The following is a 24,797-nucleotide window of genomic DNA, read 5'->3' as shown; positions in this document are numbered from 1 at the left end:
CACAAAATTCAGTAGCAGATTTTGAAACCCGCCCCCAAAGCTCATGAGTGTTTTATTTGAGGTTTTGGTTCTGTCCAGTATGACCTTCAGATCAGGTCAGGTTTTGAGTTCTGAACCCCATTCCTCCAAAGCTTGGGGGCCTGGAGATCCAGCACTTTCGTTACAGTTTTCATATGTCTGAACATGACTCTTCTGAGCCTATGATGACATGAAAAGCACACTTTATTTGGCATTTTCCTTTCCATTTCCCCCTCATGCCACTCCCCACCCACCATCTGCAAATGAAGTTCCAGTTTGGTAACTACCCTTTATCTTTTTTTCTTTCTGATACAGTGGCAACTTCAGGTGCTGACACTAACTGATAACTGCTTTTGGCTGGCTGATGTTATCTGGCATAGGAACGGAGCCGTGGATTTGAAAGAGCACATGTTTAATAAGCATGGGACAAAATAACTCCCTGGTGTAAATGGGCACAATTCCATTGACTTTAACTGAATTATACTTTCTTACTGTAGGCTTTTGGAGTTTAGTTCCATCACTGGCTTCTCCCTCTGAATTACTGACTTCGTATTTAACCAGCATGCCTGTGTGCATGCCAGTGGTGTGTGCTGGCTTTGTCATGTCTATTTGCAGCATAGGGTAGCTATCTCCTTCCTGCTGGAAGTATTGCCCCTTCCCCTTCTCAGGCCCTAAAAATCCATGTAATGGGCATGTTTTTTCAGTAGCATCTTATATCAGGAACAAACTTTTCTCAAAACATGCACACTGAATAGTAAACAATTCCTGGAATTCCCAGTGCTGCTGTCAAAACCAGCATGTTAGTTTCTCCAGAAGTTCTGGAAGAAAAAAGTATTGTGTCCCTCCAGCATGTTCAGTACAAACAGATAAACATAATTACAGAATCCATGCACAGTACAAACATGTTACCTCTCAGCTCTTCCGGTAGCGTGCCACGCGTGATTCCGATAGGGAGAGTCTTAGAAGTGCTGCTGCTGAAAGTTTTGAAGTTCGTCTTGCTACTCTGGTTCCCTGGACCCTTCTTTCCATATATAGGGGGCAGCAGATCTAATCCTGGGACTGCATTCTGGGTGAATAAATCACCATCTTGGAAAAAGCATATAAGGAACAATTCTAAAGATCTGCATAAAACAATAAATGAATGGGGGGCGGGAGAGGAAATAGAGACCTAGGAAGAGGGAGTGAATGCACAAAAGGGCCACAATTAATCAGTGACTTAGTGGTGTGTTGTTTGTCTAACCTGCTAAGCTACCCCTATCTAATTAATCTTTATCCTCACTGCCAATGTTATAAAGTGCTGCTTGGTCTACAAAGTGCTGTGTAAAACTGATGATAAATTGGATCAACCTAAAGAAAACATGAAATGTTCCATCAACATATTGTTGTTATTGAACTATGCGCTGTGGAACAGAATTAGAGGGATGGATCTGATACCAGAATTACAGTAGTTGCCTTTGGAAAAAAAAAAGACTCATTTTCCTATAGTAACTCTATAATGATATCTGAGATACAACAGTTTCTCCCTCTACTTAGAATAGAAAATAACTGCTGTATCTTAGATTCCACTGGGTAATTGTGGGTAATGCGTAAATGCTGAATTTTTATTGGCGATCACTATAGTTTATAGAAAATAACTGCTGCCTTGATGACTTTAATACCCTTAAGATATGAAGTGCACTGCAGTAGTTTCTGTTCTGTACAATTATTTGCAGCCAGTGCTTGGGTTCCTTTGCATGGCATTCTTTCCTTTGAGTCAGTAATGAGCCAGGCTCTGCCTTGATGCTAGAGTGGTGCTGTTCTGCTGGAGGTGCCATCTTTCAAATGGCGTGTAAGGTGTAGGTTATGACGAAGTGTAGTTATTAAAGATCCCACTTTCATTACTTTGGTATTCAGGCTAAGTCCCAGTTTAATCAATGCATTCCGTCCACCTAGAATTCCCCTGTAGTTTCGACTGGCATAGACGTTCTTTAATTTCTCTACTGGACTATTGTGTAGTGGACTGTCTGATATCTTCCATAAACAAAAGCAGCTGCATTTCAATAACAAATGAAGTAAAACCTAATATGTCTTGTAACTGGTTTATAAAATTTGTTAAATCTTTTGGGATCATTGGATGACAAGTGTTATAAAATGTTAGTTGTTATGAATTAACAAAATTCCATTATGACAGGCCCCTAAGAGTGTTATCTTAATGCAAAGCTTAGATGCAGCATGTACTTCTGACACAATTGAATGTGAAATAAATTCCTTTAGACCATCGGATTGGCTAATGTGGCCAATCACCATATGTGATTGAGTAATATTGCCACAAAGATGAGCTGTAGTAGGTGAATAGCTAGAAGCTGAATTAGTTTTATAGCAGAGTCTAGCTACAACTGAGACAAAAGCTGAATCTCTGATTTGTATTGACTGACCTCTTTTATAGTGGCCCTCCTTTCCAGCATTCACCCCTCTTATTCCTGCCTTCCTCCCCTCCAGCGTGAACTTTCGATTGGTTATTGGAGGTAGTAAGAAGCTACCTTGATGTATCTCTGGGTTTTCACCAGTGACCATTTGGTGCTGCTCTGTTGTACCCTCTGGCCCAGAAATGAGATCATTTGGTGAAGGAGCCAACAACTTCTCACAGTCATCATCAACCTCTGATCTGGATTTGTCACACGGAGCTGCTGGAATGAAAGAGGAACATGAAATGGAGATACTAGCCACCATTCATGTGACAAATGGGAATGAGGATATGGAAGTAGATATTACCATATCTGAGGTAGAAGCGAAACTCGAACAGCTTAATGGGACTAAATTGGGGGGCCCAGATAATCTTCATCCAAGAATATTAAAGGAATTAGCACATGAAATTGCAAGCCCATTAGCAAGAATTTTTAATGAATCTGTAAACTCAGGGGTTGTACTATATGACTGGAGAATTGCTAACATAGTTCCTATTTTTAAGAAAGGGGAAAAAGGTGATCTGGGTAACTACAGGCCTGTTAGTTTGACATCTGTAGTATGCAAGGTCTTGGAAAAGTTTTTGAAGGCGAAAGTGGTTAAGGACATTGAGGTCAATGGTAAATGGGACAAAATACAATATGTTTTACAAAAGGTACGTCATGCCAAACCAACCTGATCTCCTTCTTTGAGAAAGTAACAGATTTTTTAGACAAAGGAAACACAGTGGATCTAATTTACCTAGATTTCAGTAAGGCATTTGATACGGTGCCACATGGGGAATTATTAGTTAAATTGGAAAAGATGGGGATCAATATGAAAATTGAAAGGTGGATAAGGAACTGGTTAAAGGGGAGACTACAGCGGGTCCTACTGAAAGGTGAACTGTCAGGCTGGAGGGAGGTTCCTTAGGGATCAGTTTTGGGACCAGTCTTATTTAATCTTTTTATTACTGACCTCGGCACAAAAAGTGGGAGTGTGCTAATAAAGTTTGCAGATGATACAAAGCTGGGAGGTATTGTCAACTTAGAGAAGGACCGGGATATCATACAGGAGGATCTGGATGACCTTGTAAACTAGAGTAATAGTAATAGGATGAAATTGAATAGTGAGAAGTGTAAGGTCATGCATTTAGGGATTAATAACAAGAATTTTAGTTATAAGCTTGGGACGCATCTATTAGACGTAATGGAGGAGGAGAAGGACCTTGGAGTATTGGTTGACCACAGGATGACTGTGAGCCGCCAATGTGATATGGCCGTGAAAAAAGCTAATGTGGTCTTCGGATGCATCAGGCAAGGTATTTCCAGTAGAGATAAGGAAGTGTTAGTCCTGTTATACAAGGCACTGGTGAGACCTCATCTGAAATACTGTGTGCAGTTCTGGTCTCCCATGTTCAAGAAGGATGAATTCAAACTGGAACAGGTACAGAGAAGGGCTACTAGGATGATCCGAGGAATGGAAAACCTGTCTTATGAAAGGAGACTCAAGGAGCTTGGCTTGTTTAGCCTAACCAAAAGAAGGCTGAGGGGAGATACGATTGCTCTCTATAAATATATCAGAGGGATAAATACCAGAGAGGGAGAGGAATTATTTAAGCTCAGTACCAATGTGGACACAAGAACAAATGGCCATCAGGAAGTTTAGACTTGAAATTAGACGAAGGTTTCTAACCATCAGAGGAGTGAAGTTTTGGAACAGCCTTCCAAGGGAAGCAGTGGGGGCAAAAGACCTATCTGGCTTCAAGAATAAACTCAATAAATTTATGGAGGAGATGGTATGATGGGATAACATGATTTTGGCAATTAATTGATCTTTAACTATTCATGGTAAATAGGCCCAATGGCCTGTGATGGGATGTTAGATTGGGTGGGATCTGAGTTACTACAGAGAATTCTTTCCTGGGTATCTGGTTGGTGAATCTTGCCCACATGCTCAGGGTTCAGCTGATCGCCATATTTGGCGTCGGGAAGGAATTTTCCTCCGGGGCAGATTGGAAGAGGCCCTGCGGGTTTTTCACCTTCCTCTGCAGCATGGGGCATGGGTCACTTGCTGGAGGATTCTCTGCACCTTGAAGTCTTTAAACCATGATTTGAGGACTTTAATAGCTCAGACATAGATGAGAGGTTTATTGCAGGAGTGGGTGGGTGAGATTCTGTGGCCTGCATTGTGCAAGAGGTCAGACTACATGATCATAAAGGTCCCTTCTGACCTTAATATCTATGAGTCTATGAGATTCATTCCTTTCACCAGTTTATTGGGAAAAAAACGTTTCTGAACCTCTGTGTTTTCCTGTGTTTGTCTTGTAGTGTGAAATCAGATTTGGTGAAGTCAGGACACACAGCAGCCACAAGCAGCATCTTTAAACTCTCTTATTCATGTCAAGAAATTGATGAACTGACAAACATAACTTGCTGTCTTAGCCAGAAAGACTGATGCAATGCTGGAACGGGAGAAATGCAACTACAGTGGTGGGTGAACCAGATTAGTGTTCCTAACAGGAGCACATTAGATAGCTGAGCTTAACAGCTTTTTTGGCCTTGAAGAAACGTGGAATCCACCTCCATGATGAGAATATTCTCATAGAATTCAATATCGGGGTTCTGCACACGGGTTCTCTTAACTTTTCTGAACAACTTCTGTTTAGTGCACAGTACTGAGTATCTCACTGAAGCCAGAATCTAGACTTGTGGGACTGATGTTACATTCTGTTCTACCCCCAGATACTGGTATAATTATGCAACTACCAGTGACTTCGTTGGGAGTTACATGCATGTATCTGAGGGCAGAACTTGGCCCTAAATGGTTACTGGCATGCTGCTTTTTTGAATAAAATAGTGTACCTCCAGTCATTCCTGCAGTTGGTCTGGGATACAGTTTAGTTTTACCCATGTGGTCTTTCGTGAAGATCTGTTGACTGCAGTAGTACTTTTTTTGTGTAGTACTGCAACAATTTTGTTACCATGATTATTGGGTTTCCCATTTTATTTAACATTTGCAAATATGTAGAAGAGCAGGAGCACCTGGGCCATTTTCCCGCCTAGTTCATGTTGAGCTGTAGCTGTAGCAAAGCTCCTTCTGTGTGGAGGGAATAAAATCAGTTGCCAGACAGAAAGGAATTGCTGCTTCTGAGAGTGCTGAGTCAGCTTGAGCAAATATGTGCTCCTCGGGTGACAGCTGGATGATGCTGAAAAGGGCAGGGGAAGAGGAGCTGTGGGGAGATACCAAAATCCTATGGCTTGTATTATGCAGGAGGTCAGCCTAGATGGTCACAGTATCTCTTCTGGCCCTAAAATCTATGGAAGTAGTGTTATGAAAAACGGGAGAGAAAGAGGTGGGTAGAGAATGAAGGAAGGGGAAATGTGGGGGAAAAGAAGAGAACACTAATGTAGAGGGAGAAGGGAACAGTGGGGAAAGGCGAGGGAAAGAAGAGAATGAGGTAGAATGGGAAAAGGTGTCCAGAGAAGGAGAAAATTGGGAAAGAGGCATAACTGCTGTTATAAGTGGCAGCATAGTCCTATGTGAAAGTATTCAGATTGCCTGCTTACAGAAAGCAGGGGCCTCTGATGGAATATCATTACCCCCCACCCCCCAACACATCCATATCATCACCCAGTTTCTAGTTTCTGGTCATGTTGAAATATAACCGTCCATGTAGCACATCAGTGTGGGTTGATAATACTGTACAGAAAGTGGTGTTGCCCTTGTCCCTTTGTTCTGGATTTGCAAAGTCTGTTGATTCTGCCCAGTCTGACATCAGTGGTTCAAGAGTCACCTTGGTGAGAGAAGATCACTGCTCAAAGCTGCTTCCTTACATGACAAATGGAAAAGCTGCTGAACTTCCTTTCCATTTATAATGCACATAAACATAGAAACAGCTATCGCGCATTAGCAACTTCAGACAAACCTTTTTCATACATTTCTATAATTTTTTGATTTTTTAAAAAAATTCTCGTCATTGGAAGCCGGGTTTTCCACAGGTTCTGACAATGTCGTCCTGTTTGCAGTGTTGCTGTAGCTGTGTTGGTCCCAGGATATTAGAGAGACAAGGTGGATGAGGTAATATCTTTTATAGGACCAACTTCCATTGGTGAGAGAGACAAGCTTTTGAGCTTACACAGAGCTCTTCTTCAGGTCTGGGAAACTAACTCAAAGTGTCACAGCTAAATACAAGGTGAAATGTAATCCTGACCATTTAACATTTAGATTAATTCTTTAAGGGACCAGTCCTCAAATCTTATTCCTGCAAGCAGTCCCACTGAAGTCAGAGGGGCTATTTAGTATGTGAGTAACAGTTCCAGGCGTTCCCTTAAAGAGGACATTGCCAGTTGAAGACTGTTATGGAACATGAAGTCAGACTTAGGATCTTACATGCCCCTTGTTTTATTTCCTGGAAGGGAGAAATCAAAGGATCCATGTGTCCTCTTTCCTCACTTTACCCATTCTTCTGTCTGCACTGTGGTGACTCTTTCCAGTGGAAAACGGTGGACTCAGTTATTTCTGGGATCCAGCAGCTCTGCTCTTTGCATCTTGCAAGGGAGCTTCAGTATTTATCTGAGGCAATTTCTTTCTCTACTCCCTAAGATTAGAGCGTTCTCTGTCTTTAGCATTCCCGGCCCTTGTTGCTTGGACAGTGCAGGTTCCAAATTTGATTTCCTCCACAGGCAGTATGTCATGCTGCAGACAAACCCTGAAAGGGCCATATGTGATCTGTGAAGTTCTGCAATGCATCCTGTGGCCACCTTCATCTTTAATAAGGAGATGTAGCCTTCAGAGACTACAGGTCCCAGCACGCAGTGCTCTGTCTTGATCTGATAAGCAGGCCACTCAAATCTAGATGGTGCATTGCATGTTAGGACCTGCAGTCTACATGAGGCACACCTCTGTGTTCAAGATAAAGGAGGCTGCAATCTGCTCCATCTAGGGCAAATCAGGTGCAGCATTTGGGCCCCCGGCCAATTTCTCCCTGTGCCTCAATTTAATGAACTGTCTTTATTTCATATCCAATATTCCTTGTCCTCAACTGATATTGAAATACCAGTCAATCTCTGGCCCACTTTTTTCATGCCAAAAATATTTGGCTTATTCAAATAAGCTTTGGAAAAACAATTTGAGTTTGGGGGTGTTTTATCTGATTTGAATCTCCTGACATTTGCCCAATATTAGCAGAAACTTTGCTGCTTTTACACTGCATTGAGGCGCAGAGCTCTGAGTCATCTTTGGGACATAAACCATGTGGAATCCAAAATAAACCTGCTCTGAATATCTTCAAGAACACAAGAGCTAACACTGAAATGACCCAGTCCAGGATGGGAGAGTTCCCTTTTTCTGCAGTCCCGATCTAATCATTGTGTAGCTTACAAATACCTTGAATTTAGATAGATCAGAGAATCTTTCATCTAGAGCTGATGGTACCTGTTTGATTCTTTGCTTCGGTCTTGGGCTGGGTTTGCAACTGAATAAGCAAAGGCAGGATCAGAAGCTCCTTTGGGGGATCACTGGATCTAAATTGTTTCCTGTGGGGGACTTGGGCTCTGGGTAATTCTTCTGAGATTGAAGGGAACTTCAAAGTCTCTGGCACCTGCTGTAAAATATAAATCCTAAATGTCAGAAACTCCAAATACTGCCATTACTTTTGACTTATATTTTTATTCCTCACTCTATAGGCTTGCTAAAGCACAACATACTAGCTCAACAAAGCCAGGCTGGTTTCACTCTTCCATTCTCTTGCATTCCCTAACTCCGCTGGGCATCTTCTGCAGAACAGGGGCCGATTGACCCTCCCCAATTCTGTCCCAGTCCTGGCCACCAGCATCAAAGCCTTGGACTTCTCCAGAACCCAGTGGAAGAAGAAGCTGGATTAGGCCCAGGGTGTTTAATTTGATGGTTCCGAATTGTTTAAAGTCTTGTTCTAAAACATACATACATGTACACAATGAAGTCAACAGGAATCTTTCTCTTGACTCCAATGGGAGTTGGATCAGATTTTAACTTAGGGCTGGTCTAAGTTGAAAAGTTACACTGGCATAGCTATGTAAAAAATCCACACCCCTCAGATATGTAGTTAAACCGATCTAACCCCCAGTGCAAATAGAGCTAGGTCAACAGAATAATTCTTCCATCGGTCTAGCTATCATCTCTCAGGGAGGCGGATTACTTACAGCAATGCACTAAAACACTACAGTGGCGCAGCTGCAGCTGTGTTATGTTTTAAGTGTAGACATAGCCTCATTTTTATGAGTATATGATGACAGGCATGGTTAAGGAGAGAAAGATTTGCCTCCACGTTTTGGTTTTTTAAATGTCAAGCCATCTAATTTTTAAAAAAGCAACCGTGGCATCTGAAGAACTAGCATGCATGGATACCCAAGACCCTCCCTGCAGAGGGGCACATGCATGTGTGCATGAGCACACACACAAGAGCATTCAGTCTCTCCAGGCACAGTCCGATTTATTGAGGCTTCGTGGTGGGTACCCGCATTTGGCCTTCAGACTCCCAGCTCCTTACCTCTTTACCGGTTGGACACTCTCTTGCTCCATTTTGCATCTCTATTTTGAATTTATACACTATAAATATAGTTGTATCAGGAGGCCTGGTTGCCATGTTGTTGTCCCTGATGCAGTTACAGGGTGATTAAAATGTGTATTGTGGATGGTACCTGATCATGTGGTAACAAGAACTATAACCCTAGACATATAATCTGTTACAATGTTGTAACCACGTCAAGTAACAACCATGCTTGTCTTTGTAGTGCTGATGTGGCCGTAAGTATTTTTCCCCTCACTTCCTCAGTGTCTTTTGTTTCACCTGCTACTTTCACACTTCAAGTGCCCTTATCCCTGTGGTACAGAGTAGACTCAGGATGAGCTCAAGAACATTCATGTATTCAGCGTCTCCAGCATTCTGTTGCATCCCCCAGTTCAAAGGGGGCAGTAGCACTTTGTTTCCCTTTTATAGCTTCACTTTCACTATTTTGTATATACTGAAATGGATAAAACTCCATTTTCACAATTACAGAAAGGGACAGGCACTTAAATAGATAAATATTTAAAAATAAATGTGTTTTGGAGGGGATAGAAACCCCATCAGCCAACCTCTAACTATTGGTGTTCAAGAAGGAACTTTCCACAGGGGCAGGCTGCCCAATAACTATCCACTACTGGGTTTCTTGCTTCTTCTAAAGCATCTGATCTTGGCACTGTAGGACACAGGATACTGGATTAGATGGGCTACTGGTCTGATCCAATATGGCAATTCGTATGTGCGCAAGATTACCTATATTCATGTTATGAACCTTAGAGGAGACCACTTCATACGTTATCACAACAATTGCAGTATTTGTTTTTAAAAATCTGACCTTTCTGTGTTCCACCCTGACCACACCTTGCTCTGAGTCCATGGCAGACTGAATAGGAGGGAAAAAACCTGTTTCAATAAGGTGCCCTTCTTTTCCATCCTGGTTATTCAGATGTCCTTGTTTAACTGAAGGGGGAAAATGGAGATGAGATGAAAAGGGGATGAAATTTAAATATGTATTAGGGGCATCAGATATCGGTCAGTATTTACTCTATCATTGAACCATTCAAGGATGGGAGGAAGAATAAATTTACCAGTCCGTGCACACATGGTAATAAGGAGAAGGAAAGTTTCTTCATACAACTCTTTGCCCTCTTCCCAATGAGCACTGCAACACACGACCATAGTCATTAATTAAAATGCAACCTTAGAGATTCTTGCTGTGCTCATAATCCAGAAGTGACTGTTATAACAGTACCCATAAAATTTACTGGACTTCCCTCATTCTTCAGAAGTCCAGTAAATTCATTACAAACAAAACTATGACAAGAAATAAAGTTAAGGAGGGGTATTTCTTACTGCTGTAGGTCTTTTTTCTTCCGGGGAAATAGCCTCCATAGAAAGTCAAGTAGGATCTCTCACTCAAAAGCTGAGAAGTATCAATAGTGGCATTCCCAACAGAGCTCTTGGCAGTTTGGTTCAGCTTTTCACAGTGCTCTTGACTCTCTGTCTGGTGTGGCTTTTCCCCATGTGATTGGTCCTCCATTGCACGCTCCACATCTTGGTGATTTTCCACCTCTGTGCCCTAGGAGATGGCAGAATGACTGGCTTTACAATACAGCTGGACAGAAAATGGTTTTCCCCTGCAGCTAACTTCAGTGAAAATGGGGGTTGGGGAGGAATCATTTTTGTCAATTTTCCACAGAAAATTTTAAAGTTTTGTCAGAAAACTAAAAAATGTCTTCAGTTTTGATGCAAAAACTCAACACTTTCTTTGGAAAGCAGACTTTTTTCACAGAATTTTAATCAAAAACCATTTTTCAACAGAAAATTTTCAACCATCTATTTTTTACAAGCCCACATTCATGAATACCATTTCAGCCTGACTTATAATGCTAAGTCTTTCTCTTCTCAGTTATCACAGGTTTCATTCTATGTAGGGTATCAACTGCTTAAATATACAACCACTTCTTTTTTGTTACATTTATTATGTTTTTTTAATATACCATATAGTCCAAGGGACTATGCGTGCCTGCATTGAAATCAATCGCAAAATTCCCACCGACTTCAGCAGTGCAAGACTGGGGCCGCAAAAGACTGAGAACTTCTAATGGATATAATGCTGCTGGGTATTGCTCTTCTGCTGTCTCTCTGAATATGTACTAATTTATGACCGTTTGCATGGTAGCTCCTGCTTTGTACTTAAATTTTACCTTTTAATGTCTATTCAGCAATTCTTAAATCAGATGTTGAAAAAGATACAGTGTTGAGGAAGAGACGGAATGCTAAGAGTATAACAGTTTCACTTCTATTCTTTATGTCAGTTCAGTATACTCAGGGTATGTCTACACTACCCACTGGATCGGCGGGCAGCGATCGATCCAGTGGGGGTTGATTTATCGCATCTAGTTTAGATGCGATAAATAAACCCCCGAGCACTCTCCCGTCGACTCCTATACTCCATCGCCGCGAGAGGCGCAGGCGGAAGGGGAGCGGCAGCAGTCTACTCACCACGGTGAAGACACCACAGTAAGTCGATCCAAGTACGTCGACTTCAGCTACGTTATTCACATTGCTGAAGTTGCATAACTTAAATCAACCCCCCGCTAGTGCAGACCAGGGCTAAGTCAGTGCTGCCAAGGCATGGTTTGGGGCTAATTATACTTCCTCCTTTGAGATCTACTGACTAAAAGCGTTATAGAAGAGGAAGGGTATGTCTACACTGGCAGAGTTACATGGCTGGCAGTTACAGCTCTGCTCAGAGAGCACTGAAAGGAAACCGCTGTTGTGTGTTCACACTGTCAGCTGCCTGCACAATAGCATGTTCACACTTGCAGCACTTGCAGTGGTATTCAGAGCGATGCACTCTGGGCAGCTATCTCACAGAGCATCTCTTCCTCTTCTCCTGCTAAAAGTTCTGGAAAGGCAGAGGGGGTTGTGGGGCATCCTGGGTCTTGTCCCAATGCCTCATGATGCATTGCTTCGCATCCCAGCAATCTCTGTGCTTCTGTCCGCATTTGGTGCCATCTTTCAGTGGTTTGTGTACTGCTCGCTCTGCCTCTTTGGTCTGCAGGAATGGATTCCGCACTGTTGACCAATGTGCTGCTCGCTCTGACCAACATATCACAGTGGCAGCGGAGTTATTCCTTAAACTACAAAGGCAAGAGGAGTTCAACACTGATCTCACCATGTGTAGTAGCTACGACACAAGATTGCTTGTGGCATTCATGGAGGTGCTGACCACAGTGGAGCGCTGCTTTTGGGCTCAGGAAACAAGTACTGAGTAGTGGGATCACATTGTCATGCACGTCTGGGATGATGAGCCGTGGCTGCAGAAGTTTCACATGAGGAAAGCCACATTCATGGGACCGTGTGATGAGCTCGCCCCAGCTCTGTGGCACAAGGACATGAGAATGAGAGCTGCCCTGTTCTTGGAGAAGCACATGGCGATTGCACTGTGGAAGCTGGCTACTCCAAACTGGTTAGCGACCGATCGGTAGTAGTCTGGAGTTGGAAAGTCGACCATTGGACTCGTGTTGACAGAAGTGTGCAGGACCATTAATCGCATCCTGCTCCGAAAGACCGTGACTCTGGGCAACGTGCATGACATTGTGGATGGCTTTGCACAAATGGGCTTCCCTAACTGTGGCGGGGAAGGGGTAATTGATGGCACGCATATTCCAATTCTGGCACCAGACCACCTAGCCACCGACTACATTAATCGGAAGGGACATTTTTCTATGGTTCTCCAGGCACTTGTGGATCACCATGGGCATTTCACGGACATTAACGCAGGCTGGTCTGGAAAGGTGTATGACGTACGCATCTTTCGGAACACTGGCCTGTTCAGGAAGCTGCAAGCAGGGACTTTCTTCCTGGTCCAGAAGATCACTGTAGGGGAAGTCAAAATGCTCATTGTGATCCTGGGAGACTCTGCCTACCCCTTAATGCCGTGGCTTACGAAGCCATGCATAGGGAACCTTGCAGCAGCAAGAAGCCGTTCAACAACAAGCTGAGCAAGTGCAGAATGACTGTGGAGTGTGCTTTTGGCCGTTTAAAGGGCCGCTGGCACTCTCTGTATGGGAAGCTGGACTTGGCCGATGACCATATTCCTATGCTTATAGCCGCGTGCTGTATGCTCCATAATATTTGTGAAGAGAAAGGTGAAAGTTTCACTCAGGGCTGGACCACAGAGGCTCAGCGCCTGGACCCTGAGTTTGAACAGCCTGAGACCAGGGCTATTAGAGGGGCGCAGTGCGGGGCCATAAGGATCAGGGATGCCTTGAGGCAGCAATTTAAAGCTGAAAGCCACTAATATTTGTTGCTATGCTCAGGAGTGCAGTGATTGTAATGTTAGGAGGTGATTGTGATTGGTGCAGATGATGCACTGTGAAAGTTTAAGAAAATTGCCTGTTGCTTTGTAGGGCTCTGTTTGCTTTCAATTAATGGAATAAAGGTTGCTTTCGAACCAAAACAATTATTTTATTAAAAAACAACAACCAGAGGAGAGAGACAAACAAAAAAACACATCAGCACTGTGTGAGATGGGGGAAGGGAGGGTCCCAGGAGGAGGTGGGGTCCTGGGACGGTTAAAAATTTGTATATGTCCAGCTATCATATGCAGCCTTGTCCTTTGGAGTACAGTGCAGCAGGTACTATACTTCAGCAGGGCTAAACTGCAGAGGGACAGGTGTTGAGTGCAGTGGGTAGTGGGTGTCCGCAGGGCTGGACTGTGACGAGGCAGGAGTGCATGCAGTGGGTACAGACTGGAGACAGGAGGTTGATAAGAGTGTGTTGGCTGTGTCTGGAGGGGGTGCATGGGAAGGAGTTTTGCGACAGTGGCTGCAGGGGAGGGCGGGCGCGGAGCTGCTCGGTTTCCAGTGCTAGTAGCACCTGGAGCATGTCTGCTTGGCACTCCATAATGTTTAAGAGCTGCTCCATGGCTTCGTTCTGGCATGCCGTGTTCTCCTTTCGGTCCCTGTTCTCACTGTCCCACCCTCCTTCAATTCTTGTTTTTCGGCCGCGGAGTGCATCATGACCTCACATAGAAAGTCATCTTTAGTTCTTCGTGGCCGCTTTCTAATTCTGCGCAGCCGTTCAGCTGGCGATAACAAAGAGGGAGGCTGGGATCCCAAGGTCATATCTGTGAAGCCAAAATGCAACAGAAGCAGTACTGTTCGTAACACACAGACCACTGATTCACTGATTTAAAACACAGCCACTATTCAAATACCTGCCACTAATTGGCTGACCCCAGGCAAGCACACATGAGCCACAAGACCCCCAAAATGGTGAGCAACTGCAGAGGCAGGAGAAATCAGTGTACCACGACTGTACTGTATAATGGGCACGTGGCTCTTGGGGAGAGCCAGCACTGTGGGGGGGGGCTTATAGTCACATGTCCCCACATTTTCTACAGGTAGTGTTCATTATGGAAGATATTTCGTTCATTATGGAAGATACGAGGGTGAGCAGAGAATCAAAGGAGGGTCTTCTCCAAGACTGCAGCTTCCGCCCTGGCCCTTATGCGGCTCACTTGAGTGCAGCAATGGTTTCCCACAGTGACAGCAGAGTGGCACGGGAAAGTTACCCTTAATGGGGCAAGAAACAAAGCAGCTCTGCCAAGGAAGCTGCAGCAGTGGATTTCCCAGTATCTCCATGAGAGTTTCGTGGAGATCTCTGGGGCAGATTCCCATGAAGTGAGGAGTCAGTCAACACCCTGTTCCACCGCTCAGACTAGGCATGTGGTGATACGTGCATGATACAGACACAAGCCTGCTTTCTACAACCCTTCTGCCCCCGACAACTCGCTTCAGCGATTCCCAAAATCAAAGCCACTTACCAGGAGCCTCCTCTCCTGTTTGCACTTCACCAAGCTCCGACAGCTGTGACTGGCTAGCCTTCTCCGGGGTAGAGAAGAGCTCCTAGCTGCATGCATCTCTGACCTCCAAGTCGTCCTCTGCCTCTGGGTCCTCCTCCCACTCCACATCCTCATCCAAGATTTCCTCCTCCTGGCTCGGTCCACTCCCGACTGGCATGCGAGCCACTGAAGTATCTAAAGTGGATACTTTCACAGTGGAGGTGGGGTAGCCACCGAATATCGCGTCCAGCTCTTTGTAGAACCAGCAGCTCATGGCCACAGCACCGGAGCAGCGGTTTGCCTCCCGTGCCTTGTGGTAGGCATTCCACAGCTCCTTCACTTTGACCCTGCACTGCAATGTGTCCCGGTCATGGCCCCTTTCTGTCATGCATTGTGAAATCTGTCCGTAGGCATCATAATTCCTACGGCTGGAGCGCAGCTGGGACTGGACAGCCTCCTCTCCCCAAATACCGATGAGGTCCAGCAGCTCAGCATTGCTCCAAGCAGTGGATCACTGGTCTGTGGAGCAGGCATGGCCACCTGGAAAGATGCGTTGAGACCACTGCACGCATCGCCGAGAAAACAGGAAGGGGACTTTCAAAATTCCCAAGGAATTTAAGGGATGAGGCTCACAGTTGGTCACCTGAGGGCAGGGCAGCAGAGTTCAAACCAATGAGCAGAGAGGCGAGTAGCCCCAGTGCAGAAAGCTGTGCGCCTCTTGTTGGGGTGGTCTTTTTATGGCACTGCAACTACGCAGTTTCTGTGCACTAAGTGGCTTGGCAGCGTGTGCACCTCAGGAGTTACACCGCAGAAAGCTGCTTTACTGTGCAGAAACTTGCCAGTGTTGACAAGACCTTAGGTATTATCATTTGTATGTAGGTTCTTACACCAGGCTCATCACCATAGTATATGTGTACATTAAGCAATATGACTAGTATCTGCTGCATGAAGCCAGAGCTATACTAGCACAACTTTGCTGTAAGGATAACCACCCTGCTAGTCCAGCACCAGTCCCAAGAGGAACTGAGGGGATTCTGATCTGTATGAAGACAGAGATCATCATTGATAATGAAGAAATGGTACCTGTGGGACCCTTGTGCATGCGACATTCTGGCTCCAGGTAGCCTCCTTTGCAGGTGGAGGTCTGAGTTCTAGACTCAATCTTCTCACTGAAACCCGAACAGGTACTCGAGCTCTCCTCCGGCCATGTGCTTCTACTTCATCTCCTCCCACCAGGTTTTCTCTGTTCTCGGCCTCCTTCTGAAATGAGTAACTTTGGCCTGCAAGACAGCGTGTCAGGACTGGATCATAGAGTGAACTGTTACACTTCAGAGAGGTTCTAACTTATTTAGGGCCAAATTGTGTAGCCACTGATCCCCATTGGGGGTTGTACCACCCCAGCAGGAGAGCTGGGCCAGGTTGCGCCACAGGGACATGCTCCTTTCCTGAATGGCCTGGGGACATGTGATTAATGCAGGTTGAACTATCCTTTAGGAACAGGCTGATATGGAGGAGGGTAGGGCCCTGGCCACCTGAGCTCAGGGACAGCAATTGTGAGTGGCCCTTCTGCAGAGCATGAAAAGGGGACAAAGCTCCTTGTGTGCTCTCCCATGTACCTGGGAACAGGTGAATCACAATGTGTCTCATAATTGACATTATATTCAAGAAAGTGGGGGTTCACTTCAATGATTGGATTTCTTTAGGGTGTTTCCCAGTGCTTTGGAAGTTAAAACTATGCATCCTGAAGAAAGGATTGAAACGTAACTTGAATGCAACCTGCATTAATAATTCACATCCTGTATCCTAGCAGAGTCTGTACCAAACAGGGGAGGTATTCATTGAACCAGGAGCAAAGCAACATCAAGTTGAAAAGGAAATTTACTATGGAAATTAACTTTCAAGCCTCAGGCAGATGTGGGAAAGGTTCATTGTACAGGGGATTTTCCCTGTACCGTATTTTATATGGCTTTCCACTACTACTTTGACAGCTGCATGCTCCAAGCCTGCTCTGTAGTCAGCATGGCCTTGGCTTGCAACAAGTTTTTCAGCAGCATTGTGGTCTGTTCAGTACATTTATTCTGTTGGAATTTTCTTATTAGCACAGGGTTTGCATCAACATATGTCTTCTGCAAAGTTAACAAATCTTTCAGTAATGCTTTAGAGCAGTCACAGCCAACCTGTGCCCTGAGGACACTTGTGGTTTCAGAGGATGAATGTGTTAAGGAAAAAACTGTGCATTTTATTATGAATTGAAAATGTGTCCCCTGAGCTGCTCCCTGCAATTTTTAAACTGACGTGTTTGAGTCATGTCTGTTGCTGTGGAGGAGTTGCGGGTTCACTTCTTCTCACATCTTGCCCTGCAGCTGCGGTGTGGCCAGGAACACTGAGCCCCTTTACTATTCCTTGCCTCTACATGTGCTCTGTAGCCCTTCCCTCCTTCCTCCACCCTCCAATGGCACCTGCTGCCTCACAGGGGAGAAAGAGCAGAGTAGCCTTGGTTGCTCCATAACTGCTGACACATTGTAATAGCTTTCAGTGGAGCCAACAGACTAGGTGCACACTGCTTTGGATTTTCTCATGTAGCTCCTTGAAGCAGTCTGGCTGCACTGGAAGTATATTTAATTTGTTTTAGATTCTAAATGCTTCCTTCACATAATCCTTGGGGGCAAATTTAAAATTACTGAAACAATGCACTGACCAGTGTCAACAGACTGAAAGCAACTGAACTGGTGCAATATAAAAGGTGGGTGGTGTTATTTATTATTACTCCGCGCACAACAAACTGTGTATACATGCCACAGTCACCCCCCTGCAAGCAAAAGCTTGAGAGAAAATGCATCTGACACCATGCCCTGAAATGACTATTCTAGCTTTGCTGGATCAGTGGTTGAGAGCCCTCTGCTGAGGAACAATCTTTCTTAGATGTCCAAATCTAATGACTGCCCGTGTCAAGGTTCCTTCCCCACTCTGAACTCTAGGGTACAGATGTGGGGACCTGTATGAAAAACCTCCTAAGCTTCTCTTTACCAGCTTAGGTCAAAACTTCCCCAAGGTACAAAATATTCCACCCTTTGTCCTTGGATTGGCCACCACCACCACACGACAAATACTGGTTACTGGGGAAGAGCTGTTTGGACGTGTCTTTCCCCCCAAAATACTTCCCAAAACCTTGCACCCCACTTCCTGGACAAGGTTTGGTAAAAAGCCTCACCAATTTGCCTAAGTGACTACAGGCCCAGACCCTTGGATCTTAAGAACAATGAACAATCCTCCCAACACTTGCACCCCCCCCCTTTCCTGGGAAATGTTGGATAAAAAGCCTCACCAATTTGCATAGGTGACCACAGACCCAAACCCTTGGATCTGAGTACAATGAAAAAGCATTCAGTTTTCTTACAAGAAGACTTTTAATAAAAATAGAAGTAAATAGAAATAAAGAAATCCCCCCTGTAAAATCAGGATGGTAGATACCTTACAGGGTAATTAGATTCAAAAACATAGAGAACCCCTCTAGGCAAAACCTTAAGTTACAAAAAAGATACACAGACAGAAATAGTTATTCTATTCAGCACAGTTCTTTTCTCAGCCATTTAAAGAAATCATAATCTAACACGTACCTAGCTAGATTACTTACTAAAAGTTCTAAGACTCCATTCCTGGTCTATCCCCGGCAGAAACCAGTATAAGACAGACCCTTTGTTTCTCTCCCTCCTCCCAGCTTTTGAAAGTATCTTGTCTCCTCATTGGTCATTTTGGTCAGGTGCCAGCAAGGTTACCTTTAGCTTTTTAACCCTTTACAGGTGAGAGGAGCTTTCCCCTGGCCAGGAGGGATTTCAAAGGGGTTTACCCTTCCCTTTATATTTATGACAGCCCGTTAGAGTGCATCTCATGGTCTCTGCTTTTCCTGCTGGTGTATAAGGAATATGGAGATCTCTCTGATAGCCAGGGCTCAAGCTGTGGGCTGGGCTGGGCTGGCCTGGAAGGATCCACATGTGTATATGCCTTTTATTGCATGGAAGAGAAGGCAGCTGGGTCAAAACAGTACCATCCCACCCTTTCCATGTAGCAGGCTTCATGGCTCCAGAATCCTTGTATCAGAAAGGGAAAGGAACATGCCATTTCTCTCCTTCCCCCAACCCCAGGGGGAATCCACTCAGAGTTCATGCAGCCTGAAGCTGTACAGTATAACTTTTCTGAGGAGAACTCTTACCATGTAGCGAAAACCTCACCTCATTAAAGGGAGGCTCCAGGAGCAGTAACTGTCTAAGCCTAGAGTTGTGTAGAGATAGCAGCAGGGGACTGGGAAGCAAAGTGAAACCACAGGGCCTGCAGCAGATCCCCCCAGTTTGTGGGGGCTAAATGAACTCCTGCCTACCCCTGGGAAACAATTAGAGGGTAACACAGCACGGGGACCTGTGACAATTCCCCCTCTCTCCCAGCTGCCTCTTGTGTGGCTTTTTTGAGGGGGAATTCAATCGATCTATAGTGGCTTCTGACACTGACCTATTTTTGTAGTGGAAACACACAGGAAATCAGTGCAGTCATTGGAGAACTGGGCCTAGATCCTGGCCCAAACCTGTATCAAACCTGTGCCCAGCTGCCCACAGCCCCAAGGGTTCACTCTGGCCGTCAGGAATCACCAAGGTATATCGGTGCCCCATTTATACCTCCTGTTCTGGGGACTAGGTAGAGAGATGGTACAGGACCAGCAGCTATGTAGATGTTTTATATTGCTGGAGCAGAGGCCAGGGCATGGCTCTTGGTATAATATGCTCGCTGCAGCTAAACTCCCCAGGCAGGCAGGCAGCTAGCTGTATTTGGAACCAGCTGTGTGGTTCTTGAGTGATCTTCATGGATAGCCCCCATGTAGAGGTCAGTAGGTACAGTATGTCTACACTGCAGCAGGGAGCATGTCTCCCAGCCTGGGTAGACAGACTTGTGCTAGCAGGGGTCGAGCTAGCACGTTCCGAATAGCTGTGTGGGTGTTGCTGCACCAGCAGAGGCTTGGGCTGGCCCCCTGAGCTCAGACCTGTTCAACCTCCTGGGTCTAGCTCGGGTACCTAGCCCTGAGCCTCCACTGGTTCAGCCATGTCTCCATTTTTAGTGTGCTAACTCAAGCCCCGCTAGTGTGAATCTGTCTGCCTGAGCTGGGAGGGTTACTCCCAGCTGCAGTGTAAACACACCGATTGTGACCTGCAGATGGGATTATTGCAAAGGCAGTGGGTAACTGAGGCAAGGTCCACATCAGAATGAAATGGTCACAGCTGCCTTCCCAGGTGTGCATGAGAAAAGACGCTTTTGGCTGTTGACACGACTTGGAAATAGATGTATGAACATGTGTACTGGAGTAGCAGGAACTGCCATGGCAAAGGAGAGGCAGCAATGAATCACGGAGAGTTGGGAAGGCTGGCAATGGGATACAGAGCTCTTCACCTAGGTCACTGGGTTTGAATCCAGACCGTTCAGTGATGAGTCCTTACTGTCTGAGGGCTGTCCAGTCACCTATGTAAAATGACTTGGTAGTCCAGTTCCCAGTGGACAAGTAGCCACACAACCAAATGTCCCTGCCAGGTGTGTGGCGAAGCTTGCTCTGCTGCTGCTCACGCTGTTCCTGTGGATAAACGCAGCACTCCGTTCTTGGTGCATGCAACCTTTTGAAGCACCACATTCCCTTCAAAAATCCGCTTTTTACAAAAAGATGTTTACATTTATGGAATTGTCAGCCCGGGCTCCAGAGCTGAGGGTGACCATTGTGCACAAACCAGGGAATGGCTGGGCCAGTACATGAGAGGCAGAGTCCAGGGCTACCCTTGAAATGTTCTCAGCACCTCCCGTGACGTGCTGAGGTTCTCAGCCCCCACTGCCTGCAATGGGAGTTGAGGGCACTATACTGCCTCTTGGGATCAGACCTACATAAGTTTTGGAGGCATTGGTAATGTCTCAGAGTGGTGCCAGCAGGATCACAGATAACCTTAGAGACAGTGTTATGGAAGAAAGAGCAATATCACGGCGCTTTTCTACTTGTACTGTAAAATGAAGGAAGCACTAAGTAGAGAAATGTTGGGTTCTTGTGTTTGCGGAGTTTGTGGATGTGGTGCAGTAATAGTGGCACAGAGTGGAAACCTAAGGAAGTAAACTATTAGTGCACAACTCCTTTAACTTTAACAGAGGACTGTACATGTAGGTCCTTGTTTCTTGCCCTTAGCTGCACTGCTTACTCACTCTTATCTTATCTGGCGATCTCACTGAAAGATTCAATAGGTTTTGTTCTAATCCCAAACATTCCCTTACTAATTTTTGAAGTACGCCTTTTCTATGAAATTTTTCCTTTTTGAGAGCTATCTCATAAGATGATAACTTAGTAATAATACATCCCTTCAAAGAAGACTTTATTATGCACATGATCTGTCTACAGGCATAAACACTGAATCAAATATTAAATCTTACCCAGGGTGGATTTTTGTCTATTAAAAAATAATTACCTGCTACTATACCTGGATGGATGTGTTGGCTTAGCTCAGCCCAGAAAGATGGGAACACAGGCAGGAGGTGATATTTTTTGGGTGCAGCTGACAGGTCCTGTTGTCCTATTCTGTGATTTCGTGTGTTTAGGGAATTCTCCTGAAGTAATAAAGGGTCCCTGATATATCCTGGAAAGCATATATTGCAAAGCAAAGAGATGTTACTTGGGATAGGACAGGAGAGAATGTTACATGTGTTGGCTAGACCTAATTGAAAAATGGAAGGAAGGGGAAATACTGAAAAATTTTGAAGCCATTTTTATTCCATGGGTTTTGAAAAGGATGAGTTTCTATCTATTCAACAATTTTGGTTGTGAAACTTCTAAATTTTTCAGTTTTCAATTTGGCTTTCCTTCTCCCCCCCCCCCCCCCCCCGTTTTCATTTTCAACTTTGTTAAATAAGGCCATGTTTTTATTTCCATTTTTCAAACAATTTTTTTCAACTAGTTCTGATATTGACAGGAATGTGTCTAGTACAGTGTATTGGCTCAGACTGTAAACTATACCTGTAGTTTGCAGGTTATTCAATTGAGTACAGACTAAAGAATTAAAAATACATATGGACCATGAATAAACCTTCATCTATGGAAGATGCTGAATGTTAGAGATTGGCCCAAACCAAAACCTCAGAGCTGAACTCCCCTGAAGTCCGGTAACATTTGGATCCAAATCCAAACTTTGTGATTGTCCTCTGTTGCTATAGTGGACTAAACCAACACCCCCACATTTGGGGAAAATTTAGGTCTGGCTCAAGATACAGATCTTGCAGCTTGGGCCCACCTCTGTTTTGATAGATGTGGAAGTTTCCCTTCTCAAACTCTCCAGATCAGTAAGTACAGAACATGGATCTTTTCCATGTTACATCTCACTTGTATTTAAATTATGAGCATATCAGATTCAGTATTCAGTACTGTAGCTTTCATAAACATTAAGTAAACTTAACAAGGGGGTCCAATGCAACTCTTGTTGAAATCTATGCATCTTTCTATTGATTTCAGAGGAAATTGGATTAGGCATTGTGACAAAGCTCTGTCCTTGCCTCCGTGGGTCCCGCGTTTCCTGGCGGATTTCGCTAGCCTCAGAGGCTCACTGTGACCCTCCACGTAACCCTTCTCTCCCTAGAGACAAGGGTCACAGTCTACTGAGCCATTTTCATCATAAGCCAGTGAGGGAGGTGAGGAGAAGTTATCCTTCCTTGCACAGTCTCTGTTGTCTCCCAGTCTCAGTGATTAATCAGGGGGCAAAGCGGTGCGGGGTGGGGAGCCCAGGCCCACCCTCTACTCCAGGCTCCAGCCCAGGGACCCTAATAGTATCAGCTATGGTATGCAGCTGCATAACTAGTATGGGGGCACAGCAGCTTATCCATGAGGCGCTGGAATGTGGCTGGGGTCCCATGTAGCCCAAAAGGGAGGACGGTGTACTGGAATAGCCCATCCGGGGTGGAGAATACTGTCTTTTCTTTAACTTCTTTGTTCAGAGGAATCTGTCAGTACCCTTTTGTCAGATCCATTGTAGTCAAGAATCAGGCACTACCCAGTCAGTCAACCAGTTCATCGATGCGTGGTACGGGGTATGCATCGAACTGGGATATTTCACTCAGCCGGCGAAAGTCATGACAGAATCTCATGGTACCGTCCGGTTTAGGCACTAGAACAATTGGATTGGACCACTGACTGTAAGATTCTTCAGTAACCCCTAATTCTAACATTTTCTTTACTTTGGCCTTGATTTCTTCTCTTTTGGCTGCTGGGATTCGGTAGGGTCTCAATGTTACTTTGGCTCCAGGGATCATGTGGATATGGTGATAGGTTTCAGTTGTCCGCCCTGGTTTTGTAGAGAACATCTCGGTTGCAATTAATCATGTCGGCTGCCTCCATCTTTTGGATCGGTGTCAAGTTGGATGATATCCTCACTTGCTCGTGTAAGTTATCCTCCTGGGGAAGGGTCTTCTGCATGACTAAGCATGCTTCTCGATCGTGCCAAGATTTTAGAAGATTGATGTGGTAAATTTGCTCCGATTTCCGGCGGCCTGGCTGCCACACCTTATAGTTCACCTCTCCCACGGCTTCGATTACTTCATAGGGTCCCTGCCACTGGGCCAACAGTTTACTTTCTGCTGTGGGCACCAGTACCATCATCCGATCCCCTGGTTGGAACTGTCAAAGCTTCACTTGGTGGTTATAATGGGTTCGTTGGGTCTCCTGTGCTCTCTCCAAGTGTTCCCATACAGTGGGCGGAAGTCGGGCTATCCAATCTCTCATCTGCAGTACATGCTCAACTATGTTCCTTCTGGGATTTGGCTCCTCTTCCCAGGCTTCTCTGGCTATATCCAATATACCCTGAAGGTGGCGCCCATATAGTAGTTCAAATGGAGAGAAACCCGTGGAGGCTTGCGGAACCTCCCAGATGGCGAATATGAGGTAAGGCAATAGGGTATCCCAATCTTTCCCATCCCTGCTCACCACTTTCCTGATCATAGCCTTGAGGGTCCTATTGAACCTTTCCACCAGGCCATCTGTTTGCGGGTGGTATACAGAGGTCCGTAGTGCTTGTACATGGATCAATGAACAGAGATCTTTCATCAACTTGGACATGAAAGGTGTCCTTGATCAGTCAATATCTCCTTGGGTAGCCCAACCCGGGCAAAGATCTGTACTAGCTCCTTATCTATTGTCTGGGAAGCTGTGTTGCATTGGGGAACAGCTTCCGGGTACTGGGTTGCATAGTCCAGTACAACAAGCACATGTTGGTGGCCCCGAGCTGTCTTCTCTAGGGGCCCTAACAGATCCATGGCTATCCATTCAAAAGGAACCTCTATTATTGGAAGAGGTATCAAAGGAGCCCGCAAGTGCGGGCGAGGGCTATGTAACTGACACTCCGGACAAGAGGTGCAGTATCGCCGGACATCTTCGTGTACTCCTGGCTAGAAGAACCTCTGCAGGATCTGTGCCTGGGTTTTCTCTACCTCTAGGTGTCCTCCAAACAGGTGACTGTGGGCGAGACTCAATATGGCTTTTTGATGTTTTCGTGGCACCAGAAGTTGTTGTATCTCTTGCTCCTGCATTTGCACCACACGGTACAGGAGATCTTTCTTCACTATAAAGTAAGGTCCGGAACCCTGGACCTTCCCATCCACAGGTATCCCATCGATCTCGGCCACCTCTTTCCTGGTATTATCATATCTGGGGTCCTCCGCCTGGTCCCGCCCAAAAGTATCTCTCCCGGGACTAACCTGCCCAAGCTCTCAGAGGCCGACTTCTGCTTCTTCCAATGGCTCGCTGCCGTCATGGCTGGGGGCAGCCTCTGGCTCACCTTCTGTGGTGGAAGTTTCTCTGTTGGCTGCTTGCATCCATCTGCCTACTAGGGAGGTCTTCTGGCCTGGGTCAGGATCTGGGTTCCCAAGGCCTTTGCGACCTTCCTCTCTTTTTCTGTCTTCTGG

The 24,797-nt window shown here is 45.2% G+C and overlaps 1 protein-coding gene across 1 annotated transcript in view; it reads right to left on the bottom strand.

Moving 5' to 3' along the window:
- KIAA2012 (KIAA2012 ortholog) overlaps window positions 1–24,797 on the bottom strand; it is a 104,577-nt gene that overhangs the window by 56,935 nt on the left and 22,845 nt on the right. The window contains exons 4-10 of the mRNA XM_073306440.2: window positions 21,332–21,487; window positions 15,921–16,117; window positions 10,337–10,562; window positions 9,819–9,943; window positions 7,876–8,044; window positions 2,433–2,684; window positions 928–1,104 (exon numbers count right to left, since the gene is read on the bottom strand). Coding sequence (XP_073162541.1) covers window positions 928–1,104; window positions 2,433–2,684; window positions 7,876–8,044; window positions 9,819–9,943; window positions 10,337–10,562; window positions 15,921–16,117; window positions 21,332–21,487 — 1,302 coding nt within the window. The remainder of the gene's footprint in view (window positions 1–927; window positions 1,105–2,432; window positions 2,685–7,875; window positions 8,045–9,818; window positions 9,944–10,336; window positions 10,563–15,920; window positions 16,118–21,331; window positions 21,488–24,797) is intronic.

This window comes from Lepidochelys kempii, chromosome 11, assembly GCF_965140285.1.
Source record: "Lepidochelys kempii isolate rLepKem1 chromosome 11, rLepKem1.hap1, whole genome shotgun sequence".
NCBI lineage: Eukaryota > Metazoa > Chordata > Testudines > Cheloniidae > Lepidochelys > Lepidochelys kempii.
The sequence above is the reverse complement of the archived record's forward strand: the minus strand, read 5'-3'. Positions and strand labels throughout refer to the sequence as shown.